The sequence below is a fragment of the Hemibagrus wyckioides genome, linkage group LG09, assembly GCF_019097595.1.
Source record: "Hemibagrus wyckioides isolate EC202008001 linkage group LG09, SWU_Hwy_1.0, whole genome shotgun sequence".
NCBI classification, from domain to species: domain Eukaryota; kingdom Metazoa; phylum Chordata; class Actinopteri; order Siluriformes; family Bagridae; genus Hemibagrus; species Hemibagrus wyckioides.
Window position 1 is genome coordinate 19,025,562 of NC_080718.1, and position 14,285 is coordinate 19,039,846.

A 14,285-nucleotide genomic window follows, 5' to 3' on the forward strand; every position below is an offset into this window, starting at 1 on the left:
TTGTCCATGGATTGGTTTTGTTAAAGTTAGACAAAAAGATATGTTTAGGTTCTGTTCAAATATTATGTATAGTACAGTATGAGGTCAATGTTGGAACTACAAGACTGTAGGACCAGGAAGCTCACTTTTATAGTGCTTTTTGCACTACTATGCTTCAGGGGGCTTATGTTAATCATGTACAGATGAATATCACTTCATATTATTTCCAACAGAAAAATAAAAAACATAATCATCTTATAAAATATGCCACATTTAATGCCATGATTTAATATCTGTTAAAAATCTGTTTTAATGTCTGTTAAAGGCTGTTTCTCTTTTGCCCCTCAGAAACCCTGTGAAGGTGATTCATCAGCTTCCTGAACTCCTGTTAGAATTTCAGTCTGATATTCATTTGTGCAGCAAAATGAAAGCGCTATTGTTAGAACGTTCCATTTGTGTCACACATCTGTAATTAACAGGGCTGTGCCAAGACAGTGCAGAGATACATTACAATCAGCTACAAATTCTTTACAACATAATTATATCTGCTCATCTAAAGACTGTAAGGAATAATTTAAGATACAATACAATTTATATTTATATCTATCTGCAGTGCAAGAGGGTTTAATGAACAGTAGAGGAAAGGAGAGCAAATCATTTAACATGTTCACATGTGCTCCTAACCTAGATTTTGCTAAATGTTTGTTGAACATCTGGATGAATATGAAGATGAATTTTTGGACACCTGACAATCTTGGGACATTCACTGTATTTCACATCTGAGATACAGGAATTAGCACATGCCAGGCTGCAAATCCCATTGAGCACTGCAATTTGAAAAAAACTATATCTAGCAGCAAGCAAGAGCTCATCCTATTTTTCATGCATTTTATTCTGACGTTCTGAAGGCTACACGATGGCTTTCATGTACAAAATCATTCAGTAGAAAGACATTTTTAAATGCGTTTGAAAATGCAACAATTTCAGCTCAAAGCTCTGTCCTTTCATCTGAGAAGTAGGCTACTGAACTTAAAATAAAGAGTGAGGTTCTTGCTCGTAGGCCTCTCTAGTCCCTGCCAGACCAGTGTGGTGCTTTTGTGCATCTATGCTGGAGATTTGGTAATGGGAATAAAACCATCTCGTTGTCTCCAACATCCTCAAATATCCTCCAGCAAAAAGCAAAGCGTCCGTGTCTCATGCACAAGTCAATACCCCACCTACTGAGCTATTGGCGCGATGGAGATCTAGAGGATAGGTTTGAACTGCTGCCAAAGTCAGATCCTCTAATCCCCAAGTGAGAAAGAATATGCTTTTCCTCTTTTGGATAAGGACCATTGTTAAACCCAAGGATTCAGGCAGAATTTTGAAAGATCCTTTTAGCTCAGATTTCTTATTGCATTTTAATACCCTGGATCTTCTGATCTGCCTTGGTCTTTCACTAATCCCACTCCAAGATTCTTTACATTTTTTGTATGTCAATATCTCATCTCTAACAAGTGTTATTCATTAAGAACCTGACAGATAACCACACAGCCATTTCGGCCATGACAGACTGATATGCAAATCTCTTTCATTTCCTTTTTTTTTTTGAGCCTGTCACTTCTTTATTCGACATGTGATGACAGGATGCATTAAAGTTGCATAGTTGAGCTTGAGGGAAGAGCAGAAGGGAGGTAAAATCATTTTAGAAATGATCATTTAGCTGCCATATAAAAGGCGCTGTGTGGCAGATGGTGAACTGTGCATGTTTATTACCCAGCAGGCCAAATATGGAAAAGGTCATAAGCATGCCATTCCTTCTCCAACAACACTATCATTCTGACACAATCTTTAGATCCAATACAACCATGGCTCACACAGAAAAAAAAAAAAAAAAACACAAATTGCAAATTACAAGGAAGCACATACACTATATTGCCAAAAGTATTCGCTCACCCATCCAAATAATCAGAATCAGGTGTTCCAATCACTTCCATGGCCACAGGTGTATAAAATCAAGCACCTAGGCATGCAGACTGTTTTTACAAACAACTGTTTACACTGTTTGGTGTAAAGCACGCCGCCACTGGACCATAGAGCAGTGGAGACGCGTTCTCTGGAGTGACGAATCGTGCTTCTCCATCTGGCAATCTGATGGACGAGTCCGGGTTTGGCGGTTGCCAGGAGAACGGTACTTGTCTGACTGCATTGTGCCAAGTGTAAAATTTGGTGGAGGGGGGATTATGGTGTGGGGTTGTTTTTCAGGAGCTGGGCTTGGCCCCTTAGTTCCAGTGAAAGGAACTCTGAATGCTTCAGCATACCAAGACATTTTGGACAATTCCATGCTCCCAACTTTGTGAGAACAGTTTGGAGCTGGCCCCTTCCTCTTCCAACATGACTGTGCACCAGTGCACAAAGCAAGGTCCATAAAGACATGGATGACAGAGTCTGGTGTGGATGAACTTGACTGGCCTGCACAGAGTCCTGACCTCAACCCGATAGAACACCTTTGGGATGAATTAGAGCGGAGACTGAGAGCCAGTCCTTCTCGTCCAACATCAGTGTGTGACCTCACAAATGCGCTTCTGGAAGAATGGTCAAAAATTCCCATCAACACACTCCTAAACCTTGTGGACAGCCTTCCCAGAAGAGTTGAAGCTGTTATAGCTACAAAGGGTGGACCGATGTGATATTGAACCCTATGGATTAGGAATGGGATGTCACTTAAGTTCATATGCGAGTCAAGGCAGGTGAGCGAATACTTTTGGCAATATAGTGTATTTTCATATTACATAACATTACAATGAACTAAATATAACTATGCAATTAAATGTTTAATATACTTTATTTTAATTTATTTATCTATTTATTTATTTACAAAATATCATTTGACATTCAGTTAAATTTCATAGAAAGAAGTATTTATAAAATGATGCATACTGTACAAGAAGATTTGGTTATCTGAGGTTGACCTCAGATGGAGGATGTATCATAGCTTCCCATTAATAACTCTGTAAGTCCCTGCTGGCCTGTAATACAGCTGACATTTCACCAGACATTCATTCACACGTACCAAAAGTACTAAAGTACTCAAGAATTTATGCATGTTTTGACATTTGCACTTAAAGAGAATATTATGTCATTCATAATTTGTGCACTGCCAAGCAGCTCTCAAGGTGTCCATGATGGAACTAATGATGGCTTATAAATTAATAATCTCTATAAATACATGTATATACTTTTTCATATATTCATAATATAAATGTATTTATTGGCACAGTGAAATATCTGGTAAGACTTCTTTTGAAGGCTAACTCATTTATAAGCATTAAATGAATCTTTTATGAAAGCAATAATGGAGAATTTATGAAAGGCTTATAACAAAACATGGAGTAATATTTGAGGTTTTATGTGACGTTGCCGTTACATTGAAAGAGAAAAAATAGAACCATATTCGATTATAATTATTGGTTGAATGTTTACGAATTTTACTGTAATTCTTATCATTATCTTGGAATGTATTAGATGGTTTTTACTCTGAGCACATTCAAGATCTGGGAATTGAGAACATTGAGAATGCAGTAGACGGTAAACATAATGCTCTATAACAGTGCCACAAATGTCCATTTCATTAGTCTGAGAGAATTAAAGTCATCCATTTGGCTGACACATGCGCTTCATGAATAAATGACAGGGTACTGAAATGGTCCTTTATGATAGTTTTGAATGCAAACGGACCACTAATTCTTTAGATTACAGTAAAAACGCCTCCCAAAAGGTGAGATGACAGGTAGACAATTAAAAAGAGATTATTATCTCAGTAATTCATAAGTGTGGTCATAAGATACATTAATCTCCAAGGTTCAGTAATTCATCTGTAGTAACTACTGTATCCTGACCAGAGTCGCAGTGGATCCGGATGTTTCCTGGGAATACTGGGTACAAGTTAAGAGAATTTACCCTGGATGAGTGCCCATGCCTCTGCAGGGCACTGTGCACACACAGACACAGCACCGTGTACATAAACCATGCACACACACAGGGCACCATGCACACACACCACGCTCACACACCAGATGCCATGCACACACACAGTCACACCTAGGGGCAATTTAGCATTGTCAGTCCATCTACCTGCATGTTTTTGGAGGTAAATGAAGAGACTCAGAGGAAGACCAGATGAACACAACATGAGAAGTTTCATGCAGTCAGTAACCATTGGATCAAGCCTGGGACCCTGGAGCATTCAAGCAGCAACTCTACTCACTGTGCAACTATGCTGTCCTAACAACTTCCAAGATAACAAAAAAACAAGACACAACAGTCTCAAACCGGCAAAACATATTGGTAATAAAAGGGTTCCTCTTTATTCTTTCTTTTATATAAAGACAAATACATTTGCTTATGCATGTAAAAATGTATGCCCTCTTACAGGGTATTAGGCTGAAATCCTCCAGTATATTTATTTCATAGGTGACATTGTCATCCAGAGTTATCCAATGAAATACACTTTCTGTCCAGTGACAGTGAAATAAATGACAACCAAGTAATTTTGCTGTAAAATTTAAAATAATTGGCTGAATTGAACTTAAAATGATTACAGTGCAAATATGTCATAAGCACCTGTAACCTTGTCAAATAATTTCAAAACCAAAATCTAAATATCTGAGGTTCTTCAAAAAGCTATATTAGACTTTAGGCTTAAATTAATATTTTTTCATCTAAATAGAAGACTATTTTGAAGAATAGTTATTAACAAAGATTAAAGAATCGAAAAGACATGGTAAATAAAACATTGGAAAATAAATCTTCAAATGATGTTTTGTAACTAAAAGTTTTATAACATTTTATGAGAAACATATCAATTACACTAAAGTGTACATTTACTCAGGATCTGTCCTTATTTCATTGCCTGTGTCAGGATTCATATAAAGTCTAGTGGATCATTGAAATGCATTGCTGCCTGTCATCTAGATATGTACTACTACCAAGGTCAGCTGAGAAGGAGACGGTTCTCCTTTTGCTCTCTCTCTCTCTCTCTCTCTCTCTCTTTCACTCTCCAACACACACACAAACACAGACACACACATACAGACACACACACACACACACCATGTTCATGCTTAATGAGGGTAAATGGCAGCAGTGACAGACATGAATTCATGTGTCATATGTTATACTACTCAAATCCACTCAAGGTTTGTACGTTTTATTGACATTTTACTGTATTTTCTGGCTAATTTCAACAACAAAAAAAATGACCTCCAAAAATTCAGTATGACTTTGTTTCAGAACAGATTGCAAGACAGAGCTTAAAATGAACAAAGCACTAAAAAATTCACCAGGGTTTTGTGATTAGGCAAAACAATCCCACTAAATAAGAAACTACTGCTTGTGTGTGGGTTCTTATCGATGTGCAGGAGGGCCTAAAACCGCTATAGTAGCTTTTTACAGCAAGGTCAGTGTTTTTATCCTTGGTCAACTGAAAATTGTGCTGTGGATGGTAGAACTAGAGGTGTCCCCCCTCCTTTCCTGAGCTAATACTTAATGTCTGCAATGCCCTTTTCAACTTGGTTAGAAAGGACTAATCGCATCACTCTGAACCATCGCAAGGTCTTGTTGTCTTTATTTCGCAAACTTTTCTTCCCCGTCTGGGTCATCAAAGGCACTGTCAGGTGAGTCCCACTGCTCCTTCCTACAGATCTCAAAGGAGTCATATTATCATATTTTTCAGCAAGTTCTCCTGAAACACACAGTTTGTACAAAATTTAATCCATGAGGCTCGCATATTCGCCTCATGCATCAATTTGTCATGCGAATCTGACAGAAAGAGCAGTAAGAGCTTGTTCATTGCTGTGGAACATGCTTGTAGGAAGTGATCAGGTTAATAGATGACAGAAATGAATTTACTGTTCTGTCTGATTAATTGGTAGAAGAAAATATCCCTGTGAAAGCCAGCTCTGTGAATAAGTTAGTTAAGGCAGAGGTTGGATGAGAGCAAGCAATAAAATTATGCATGGAAGTGATTTCAGTCTAGCGAATATTTCCATTTTAATTGCTGTCCATTCCGGGCCGTTTCATGTGCAAAGCAACAGCAACTTTAAATCAATTGATTTTGTTTTACCTCGAATAAAAAATCCACCCACAGAAAGAAATATTGTCCATGTAAAAATGGTGGACACACAGTCTGTGTAATCACATCAAGGCAGTAATTAAATCAAGGGTCACTAGGCATGTACTATGAAGTTATCTAATTTGTATTAACTTTATGGGGCAGAAACCTCAATTTGATCAGTGATGTGCAGACAGCATTAATCAAAAGCATCCATTTGTGTTGCTCTAAAGTCTTAGCATTTAACTCAGGTGGAAATTAAGTAAACACAAAGGTTTCTGGGAAAAGGAAATATCTTTGATTGAGAGGTTTGGCTAGTTTTTTGTGTCTGTGTGTGTGTGTGTGTGTGTGTGTGTGTGTGTGAGAGAGAGAGAGAGAGAGAGAGAGAGATACTTACATAGTTATTTCTGGAACACTTGATTTTAGGCACTCAACTCTTTTTATACATATTAAATAGAGACAGAATAGAAAAATCTGACCTTTTATAGATTCCATTTGCATTACTGCAGCACAGTTTAAGTGAGTAACATTTAAATCATAGAAATCTTCTGAATTGTTTTTTTTAGAGGATGAAACCTGCTGTGCTGATCCACAGTAATGCGACTGTTTAAAAGCCTGAGATAGGCTTTCCTTCAGTAGGATGTTCCTTCAGAACAAAGTTATTGTGTTCTCTCCCTGTGGAAGAAAATGTATTGTGCTGAGGATAAGGTTGTTAAAACCTCATATAAAAATTTGACTCATTATATCCATTATAACCTCCAGCCTCACTTAGACTTGATGGCTATAGACAGGAGTTCCAGCTCCAATGGCGCTTCGTTTTATTCCAATTAAGCTGTCCACTAATGGCTGGCTTGTCCTGGTGGCTGAGATAATTCTGAGGGAATAGGGAAATTCAGGAAGAGCAATTTAGGAGACCCTCCCCCTCATCACACACCCCGCTGTCACACACACTTCGCATCCCCGGGTTTTCCGTGGCTCTCCTGCGTTTGTTGCCAGGCAACCCCAGGCTGCATTGATATGCACAGCAGAGGGAGCTGGGGATGCCGGCTGCCTTTGGAGTGTAGCAGCAGGAGCGTCAGCGCCGGAGCTACACTTTCCTCAACAACACACGCTCTTCACACAGCTCACGGCACATCACGCAGGAGGACGATTTACTCTGTCACTCTTCTTTACTCTCTTCATCCTCTTGCTCTCTGGTTCTTAAAGTGACTGAACTAGTCTCTTAGTTTTGATGCTCAAGTCACGGACACTGAGTGTAGTCTGAAACACTTAGTTATGCGAGAGAAAAGCAATTTGGATTGAAGTTTTAACTATGTGTCGGTGCCATGGAAAAAAGAAAAGACTTTCTCTGACTTGTTAATGAAGACAGAGCAGATTAAAACAAGAGAGATCATTCTGGGCATCGTTTCCACTCAGTCACTTGCTTTAAATTATCTTTAACTCAGATTTATCTCACAAAAAGAAGAAGAAGAAGAAGAAGAAGAAGAAGAAGAAGAAGAAGAAGAAATGATGAAGAAAAGGATGCAAGCTGTGCTAAAGAAACTGATGACAGCTAAACACAAGCACAAGTGAAATGAAACAGGACAGGAAATTACAGATCTGCACTGGGAAGCAACCAAAAACTGGGACTCTGAAAGTGGACAAGCTCTTTAACACTGGAACCTCTTCACAGATACAGAATGAGTGGAGTTAACTTGTGTTTTAGTTGCCTAGGATGTCTTCACAATCCAAGAAGGCAATCCCCCCCAGCATGCCCAATGCTATGTTCCTCCTGATGCGGTGCAAGGTAAGAGCGAATACATTCTGTCACGACATGTTTAGGCTGAAGACTCCATGCCTGCTCATTAAATGTACAAGTACAATCAAGCCAAAGTGATGACTCGCAACTAAATGTAACTTGTGTCACTGATCACATTGTGTAAAACACAAAACTAATATAAATTATGTATGAAATCATTCGAAATAAATAAATAAATAAATAAATAAAAATATAACTGGTTTCGTTTTATTGATGTAATATTGTTGCCCATTTATTTGAAAGCCAAGCAGTGAGCTGTTAGTTACTGTATGAGCATCTTAAAATTGCAATCACACTATTATAATAATATATTTATACCGCCAAATTTGTATATCAGAAAACTTTTTTAAGGTCATTATACAGATACAGATTCTTTGAACTGCAGAAAACTGTGGGAGTTTTTTGTGTGTGTGTGTGTGTGTGTGTTGGAGAGAGGGAGAGAGAGAGAGAGAGAGAGAGAGAGAGAGAGAGAGAGAGACAGAGAAAGAGAGAGAGAGAGAGATACATGTATGCATATCTAATATATTGGGTGTTGTTTATTTTCATTCCATTTTAAACCAATGCCGAGAACAACTTTTCCTGACAGAGCAGGTTATTGTCCTGAGACATTCGATATGCACAGAAATATCCAGGTGGCAACAAATGTTACACCTCAGTGCTCCAGAAAAATCCATTCGGCCTATGTTTTTCCAGGTTTGTCATTTTTTTTCCGTCATGCTCTTTTTGTCCCCAATATTCTCCAACAGTGATAGGTTTGGTGCACAGATCTGTTCCTCTTTTCGGGGAATTGCTTTACAGGTTCAGCCTCTCCTGAAGCATGTCATACCATTCATAAAGGTGGGGAAAACAAGTTTATTCTTAGCAGTCTTTTACCAATGCTTTTTATATGTATATATGAAATGTGTGTATTATTTTCCTTCCTATTTATTTCTTTGTGAAACATATGGTTCATAATTAGCATCACTGTTTCCAAATCTGTTAAGAAATCTATTAATGAAGTAAATACAATTTTCAAACAAGTTACTTATTTAATCTTTACCTGCCTTAGCTAAAACCAAGGTAAACACATTGAGAAACTTGTGAGGTGGAAAGGTGGAAGATTGTTGTTTTGCCAGCCATTTTTTGGCATTTATCACCCTGATCATCAGTATAATGTTTTTAATGTTCAGTTTCCCAAGATTTCCAATGACTAATCTAGAAAATCATTGTTTCGTTGCTGTTTCTCAGTTGATACTCATTAAAAAGGAAATAAGAAACTACCTGGTACATGGAAATACATGGAGTTTAGATGAGCAGAAATATTAACTACAACATTGCATGGTTCTTCCCTGCGCTTGTTTCTCCCAATTGTTTCCAGAAACATGATTCAGCATATGCAAGCTTCATTTGTATTATTATTATTGTAGAAAAAAAGTCTGTCATGCATGAAACAAACAGTGCTTTATTATAAACTCACTTGTCTGAAGTTTGCTATATGGGTTTATCATTATATGTTAGTTAATTTGTGGTTCATCTGAGATTAATTACTGAGAGTAATTAATGGTCAACATTGCAAAATTTGTTTTAGTGCAGAAGTAGTAAGTTAAATTACCAGAAGTAGTAAGTCAAATTACCAAGCCAAATATGAAGGGTTATTATTATTGTTATTGTTATTGTTATTGTTATTGTTATTGTTATTATTATTATTATTATTATTACATAGTGCAATATTAGGTAGGATTCAGTACCTTGGTGATTCAGACAAAGGATTGGTATTCTAATTGTAGTTGCATTTAACTTAAGTTCATACTGAGTTATATGTTTAACAATTTGTTTAACAAAGTTTAATCAGTTTTATCAAGCAACAATCATACGGTGTGATATGACGACTTTAAGGACAGATCTCAGTGTGCAATGCGAGAGTTTTAAGAGACAGAAAAATTTACATCTTGTCAAATTCAATTAATTCATTTCTTTTAATTCAGTCCATGATTGTCTGGTCCATCCATGTGAGGAATCAACTTAGCATGATCTTATTGTAAAGTAATGCCATTGGTCATTTAAAAAAATTAAAAAATAAAAATAAAAAAGCACAGTTTTATGCACACTATAAATCTGTCCTAAACAGATTTTTTAATAAAAGTTATATATTATATTATATTATATCTATTGCTGCAAACAAAAGAACTATACAGTTTATGGCCAGCCGAGTCCATCGCCCCCGACATGCCCTAGGACAGAGCAATGCTATCGTGGAAAAAACTCTCCACTTGCTGGATAATAAATAAATACAATAAAAGAACTGTATTAGAAATTAATCAAAACAATTATCTCTGAATGTTACCTACCAAGAAATGCTATAATAATCAAAGCAGCTTCTAAAAGGGCACATCAGCTTCTTGTCACATAACTGAATATATATAAAATATATATAAAAAGTTGACATGCTCCATGTCTTATAACCATTTGCATTTTTAATAAATATGGCAAAAGCTACAGGTTAACAAATATGACCAAATCTCACCATAGATTATTTAAGGCATCAATTACTGTGTGTGTGTGTGTGTGTGTGTGTGTGTTAATTATAGTTAACAACCGCTTCCATCACAAACCACAAAATAAACCAGATTCTGAACTGACACTTTGATTGATGCTACATGAAATGTAAACTGAATGTTAAATACACATGATCATCAGGGGGAAAGAGTTCCTAAGCATCTGCACTGTTTCTCAAAATTTTGCCTGTGGGAAAGTCAAGAAGTAGTGGAGGAATTCAGAAGATATGTGTTTGCTGGTGAAACCTTAGATTATGAACATAAGGACTGTATTTGAATTATTCAGAAAGTGCTTTTGGATTTCCAGATTCTGTAAGATAATAAAATCAGACAATGATCCATGTTTTTGCATTTACTGAAAAGACATGGTGAACTGAGCGAGCAGACATTCTTGTTTTCAATACACCACTTTGTGTGTCAGTCATAATTAAAATAGCCTAAAATAATTTCTCCAGTAAACTGCTATAAAAGTCAAAGTCCAGCAATTCATGCAAACAGTCTAAGCATCCAAGGGCTCTAATAAACTGTATATTCTAAATTGTATATTCCAGCAACATATTACATACACACTTTCAAGGTTGCCAAGGACAAATAAGTGTATGGAAGTAATCACTTTAAGAATTGTAAACTTTTTACCCCCAAGAACTGATAAAGAAACAGTGCATGCATATTCAATTTTTTTTTTTTTGTTCCAAAACATATTCAGCCACTGAGCATATATTATTCAGTGGACGATGGAAATTAATATATTTTTGATGAAAAATCTTTTCCTTGGCCTTGAATAAATCATCAAACTGTAAAAGCTTTAAGAAAACCTGAGCAGCATGCACGAAACAGCTGAGCAGGAGCAGTACTTAACTGATTTCTGATACTGATTAAATTGGTCTTTTTTTTTTTACAATTTATTGGAAAAAAAATAATAATAGCTGTTTCTGTGCAGCACCAACAATAAAAATGAAACATAATAAATTCCCAGGTCCAGTTAAAAAACAGAATTTTAAAATTGGTTAGAAATGATGTCTCACTGTATTGTGCTCTATTTAAAGCATACAGTTGCTCTTTATTTATTTTTATTTTCTTATCTGTCCAAAAATCAATCACACATCATTAGATGTTGAAGGAAGAAGTTAGAGTCATATAATCTGGAAGCACTTTAAGTCATTAAATGATGAGTAGTTCATGACAGCCTTCTTGCTAAACATAATTGTTAGTTACACAGAAACATAAACTTTTAATTAACTTTATTTACTGCAGTGAATAACAGACTAACACAAATTATAAACTTCATCATAAGTAATATTTGACTTTTTTACTTAAAAAATATTAACAGCACCGGTATTAACTGACTATTAACTAATATTCAATTAAGTACCTTAAAATAATTCATAATAAGTTCATATCAATTTCAGAATTTTTCTAAATATTGATCTCAACATGGAATTCTGGTCTTGAGGCCAGTTCTGAATTTTGCCAGTTGTTGGTTCAGTTAATGCAGGTGTTGATAATGTGGTTTATTATTTAAGAAAATAACATGAATTATGATGTATTAATGCTTTTTTATTCATCTTAACAATGTGTTAAATGTCAGTGAAGAGACCATTAATGTAAATCATCAGCACTCACAAGTGGAGAAGCAATTAATTAAAAAGCCCTGGAGAAAGTAATTCATTAGCCTTTACTATGTGTGTATGATTTTTTATTTTTTTTTGACAAAAGTACACCTTCTTCAGTGTGTTAGCATTCTGTACTCTTGACATGGTTTACTGATGCTCAGTCTTTGTGTTTTTTCTTTAATAGATTAGTCTGAGAAGGCAACTGCAGACTACTTCAGAGAAAATGGTAAACACTTCTCATGGTGATGAGGAAAAAGGAATTCAAGACAAGGAAAGCAAGGAGGAAACCATTTTAGCCATGCTAGGCATTATTGGGACGATCCTCAACTTGGTTGTGATCATCTTCGTGTACATCTACACAACACTGTAAACTACAGTACTGCCGTGTGGAGCAACAGGAACTAAACAGTGCTTCATGTCAAAATGTTCAGTCTGGAAAATCACATTACTGACTACCAGAAAGCTCACAGACATCTCAGACTGTGTGGAAAATACAATGTCAGTGTCCTCCAGAGACTCAAGAAAAGACCCTGGCGCAGCGATTCTCTTACTGTCTGCATCAGAGGACATCAATGAGAACTTTACTATTTGTAAATATTTACTACTTTCTCCAGTGTGTTGTCTAGTACAGTTCACAACGTATTAATGAGAATCCTGGTGTGATATTAATGAAAGCTAAAAGTGAGTTAATGTACAGGACTCCTTTTCAGGAATTTACAAATTTTACACAAATTTTTTAAAACAAGTATGTTGTTAACCTTGATTAAATCTTGTCACTTGGTAGTGTTATAATTTCAGGATGTTTGCTATACCATTTTTAATAATATGTTTATGATGATATCTTGCAGTAGCTTGATAAGTTTGGCATTAACAATGTTCATTGTTCTGAAGTAAAGCTTGATTCTACTGAAGGTAACTGAATTTTTTAGCAGAAAGTGTGGCAAATTTATATATATATAGGTTAAATTGATGCAGATTCTGTAGGACAGGGAAAACCCAAGCAAGATAAACTGTGTATGTGAACACTGAAATGCACTATTGAAATTTAACTATAAAGCAAAGTGCATTATTTTGTCTAACTCTACTTAACTGTGTAATATCATTCAATGTATACACCATAGTATACATTGCCTTAATTGAAAAACATTATTTCCATATCCATGTCTGCATTTCAGCTACTTCCTATGCAGACACAAGTCTATATTGTTCTCCTTGGTAAGGCATATCTTTACAAACAAAATAATCCTGCTTTAAACTAATACTTACAAATATTTCCATAGAACTGTGGCAAATAAAACAAATGAATGAAAGTCATTAAATTTCATCCAAAACCTCTTTTCTATAGAAAATGTCCTTCAGACCAGTTAACACACATAACTATTGTGCAACACACATTGATAGCAAAAGCACAATGTTATAGAACATCTTTGCCAAATGAATGTATATACATTACGTCTGCATGTTCTTCTTATATGAAAGTCATTTGTCAATTAATGAAGTGCCTGTGTTTCAGTAAGAGTCATTTACTCGTCTCCAAATTCTCTCAGCTTTCATGGATTTTTGTCACTTATAGCTTATTCTACTGATTAAGCCACATGGGTGTTTGTAGTGTTATGTTCATTTACCAATGTTGCACTAATTGCAGTACGGCATTGTAAAAAATTAAAAACAAATTGTACTTTGTAATTTTTTCAAATTAGAATTGTTTTAAAAATACAGTGAGCACACAGTCTTTAAACTGAAAACAAAAATTGATTTGATTTGTCTTGATTCGAACAAATTTTGTTTCAATATAGAAAACAAATATTCAGACCATGTTCTCTTTTATGGACAAATTTTCATACATTTTCCTACAACTACACCTAATTTTACAATACTTGTGAAATGAGACAGTCAAATTTTCTGAATGATGGTGGTGTATCCGTTTATGTAGCAACATTAAAGCCAGCTACATTTAGTAAAAAATATAGTCTTCAATTATGAATGTTATTTGTTATGCTTCTCATTTCCTTTATTCAATGGTTTGTATTATAGCCATACCAAGGCATGCTGATATGAATGTGACTTTTTCTGTAATATATACATGCATCAAGTCAGATTTCTATCTGATTTGAACTAAAGTAAAATAGAAAAATGCATTCATAGCAATGTAGTAACAGCAATGAAGCTGAAACTACATAACTCTCTTTTCTCTTATCATTTAGGTCACACGTGTGTCAGAATAATTTTGGCCTTCATTAGAATTCCCCACTATCTGTGGCCAAGTGGAA

The 14,285-nt window shown here is 35.7% G+C and overlaps 1 protein-coding gene across 1 annotated transcript; it reads left to right on the forward strand.

The window, feature by feature from the left end:
* The first annotated feature begins 7,223 nt into the window (after positions 1-7,223).
* Positions 7,224-14,053, forward strand: LOC131359700 (protein TUNAR-like). Its single transcript, XM_058399746.1, has 2 exons — positions 7,224-7,856; positions 12,200-14,053. Exons 1-2 carry the CDS (start codon positions 7,785-7,787, stop codon positions 12,383-12,385), a joined length of 258 nt encoding a protein of 85 aa, XP_058255729.1. The 5' UTR covers positions 7,224-7,784; the 3' UTR covers positions 12,386-14,053.
* Positions 14,054-14,285: the final 232 nt, after the last annotated feature.